The sequence below is a fragment of the Apium graveolens genome, chromosome 5 (genome assembly GCF_009905375.1).
Source record: "Apium graveolens cultivar Ventura chromosome 5, ASM990537v1, whole genome shotgun sequence".
Lineage (NCBI taxonomy): Eukaryota > Viridiplantae > Streptophyta > Magnoliopsida > Apiales > Apiaceae > Apium > Apium graveolens.
In genome coordinates, this window is record NC_133651.1 from 296,766,411 (window position 1) to 296,768,772 (window position 2,362).

The 2,362-nt window shown below is 34.5% G+C and overlaps 1 protein-coding gene across 1 annotated transcript; it reads left to right on the top strand.

Moving 5' to 3' along the window:
* The first annotated feature begins 782 nt into the window (after positions 1 to 782).
* On the top strand, positions 783 to 1,712 carry LOC141661073 (uncharacterized). The gene has a single exon (XM_074468055.1). The coding sequence runs from the start codon at positions 783 to 785 to the stop codon at positions 1,710 to 1,712; it is 930 nt and encodes a 309-aa protein (XP_074324156.1).
* The last annotated feature ends 650 nt before the right edge of the window (positions 1,713 to 2,362 follow it).

The following is a 2,362-nucleotide window of genomic DNA, read 5'->3' on the forward strand; positions in this document are numbered from 1 at the left end:
AACATAAATCATATTAGACATGACATTATCAAATATATCTAACACATTCAGACTCAATGAGTATTCTAAACTAAGACGGGTTTCTTCACAAAACATGTATAATTCATAGAAAGATGAATTTGTTAAAATATTTGAATAAAAATAAAGTGATTGTCAAAGCGTATCGAGGAAGTCTCTCAAATCTTACCGAGGAAGACTTGTAAAGCTTATCGAGGAAGACTTGTAAAGCTTATTGAGGAAGTTTTGTAATACTTAATGAAGAAGACTTGAATAGCTTACTTAGTAAGCCTTGTAAACCAACTACTATAAATAGTTCATTTAGCTAATAAAATGTAAACCAACTACTATAAATAGCTCATTTAACTAATAAAATGAAAACAACGTTCTCTCCATCTTTTATTCTCCTATACTTCCTCTACATTAAACATAACTAATATTTTCAGTCAAGGTTTATAACAAAGGTTTATAACACGTTATCAGCACGAGTCTCTGCCAGCTGAAGCTTTATTCTCGAAAGAGCTAAGACTTATTCTGACCCACGAGTCCCTATCAACAAAAACTATTTCATAAAAGAGGTACGTTTTCTTTTCCTCATTTTCTTCTAAATATTATTACATATTTATGTTACTGATTGAAATCTATAAAGATGGCGCTGCCGTCAAGTAATAATCAAAAGTTTTCTGGCCGGCTATGCCATCGTAACTTTTGTATAAAGTTATTATTTCAACTTGCCTATTTAAATATTATGTGACATATTATATCTTATTTAAAATTTATTCAGAATGGCGAATCTTGCAAAATTGGAGTTTGTTGCCTTGGATGTTTCGGGGAATAATTATTTGTCATGGGTCCTTGATGCGGAATTACACCTTAGTGCTAATGGCCTAAAAGATACTATTGACCCGGAAAAAATCCCAAATGTTGAACAAAATGCAAAAGCGATTATCTTTCTTAGGCATCAGATCCACGAATATCTAAAATCTGAATACCTCACTATCAAAAATCCACTCACCCTTTGGAATAATCTCAAGGATAGATTTGATCAACAGAAACTTGTTCACTTGCAATCTGCTCGATATGACTGGATCAATTTGAGGTTACAAGATTTCAAATCTGTAGCTGAATATAATTCTGCTCTTTTCAAGATAAGCTCAAAATTAATTTTTTGTGGTGAAAATATTACTGATGCTGAAATGATTGAAAAGACCCTCTCAACCTTTCACCCCAACACTATGATTCTGGCTCAACAATATAGGGAGCATAATTTTCAGAAATATGGCGAACTGATATCTCTCCTTCTTGTGGCTGAAAAGAATAATGAGTTGCTACTGAAAAATCATCAGATACGTCCCACAGACTCTGCCCAGTTACCTGAAGTACATAACACATCATTTATGAAGAATGAACGTGGGAAAGGGCATAGAGGAGGACGGGGTTATGGACGAAACCGTGGACGTGGAAATTTTCGTAGTCAGTTTCACAATCAATATCATTCTGGCCACCTGAAGTGGCAACGTGATGGTTACAACTCTGGCCACCAGAAATGGCAACGTGAAGTGCCAAATAAAAGAAAGGCACCCCAAGAAAGAGAGAACCGAGGCATCTGTCATAGGTACGGATCTGAGGGGCACTGGCAACGTACTTGTCGCACACCCAAACATCTTGTTGATCTCTACGAGTCATCCAAAAGGAATAATGGAAAAAGAGTATAAACCAACTTCGCTAATTATAATCTAGTTAATGAACCAGTCAATAAGGCCTCAAATGAAATAGACACTGGTACTAATCTTTATTATGGTTTAGACGACTAGACTTCATATGTATTATCTTGCTTTACTTATTTTCTTTGTATTTTACTTATGTACTCATTTTATGTACTTGTTTAATGTTGTTGTTCTATGTCCTCGGTGTGTTTTCAATAAAGATGTTTTTCGTTTATATATGTATAGAGATGGAATATATATGTATTGTTGACTGTGCAACCACACACACTATTTTACAGTGTTAGAAATACTTCTCACAGTTGACTAAAACCAACTCACATGTCTGGACGGTATCGGGTACATCAAATATAATAGAAGGTTTTGGGAAAGCTAGTTTTCTTCTACCAAATAAGACACACATACACATACAAGAGGCTCTAAACTGTAGCAAGTCAACTAGAAACCTACTGAGTTTTAAAGATATCCATCTTAACGGGTTTCATCTTGAAACTACTAATGAGAATGAAAAAGAATACCTTCTCATCACCTCAAAAACCATTGATAATAAAAGAGTCCTAGAAAAATTCCACTCGGTTTCTTCAGGATTATATGTTACGAGTATACGAGTTCTTGAATCTCATAGTGTCAACATCCCCAAA

Excerpts from the sequence above, each read along its gene's own strand:
- LOC141661073 (XM_074468055.1), top strand. The coding sequence starts at position 783 with ATGGCGAATCTTGCAAAATTGGAGTTTGTTGCCTTGGATGTTTCGGGG.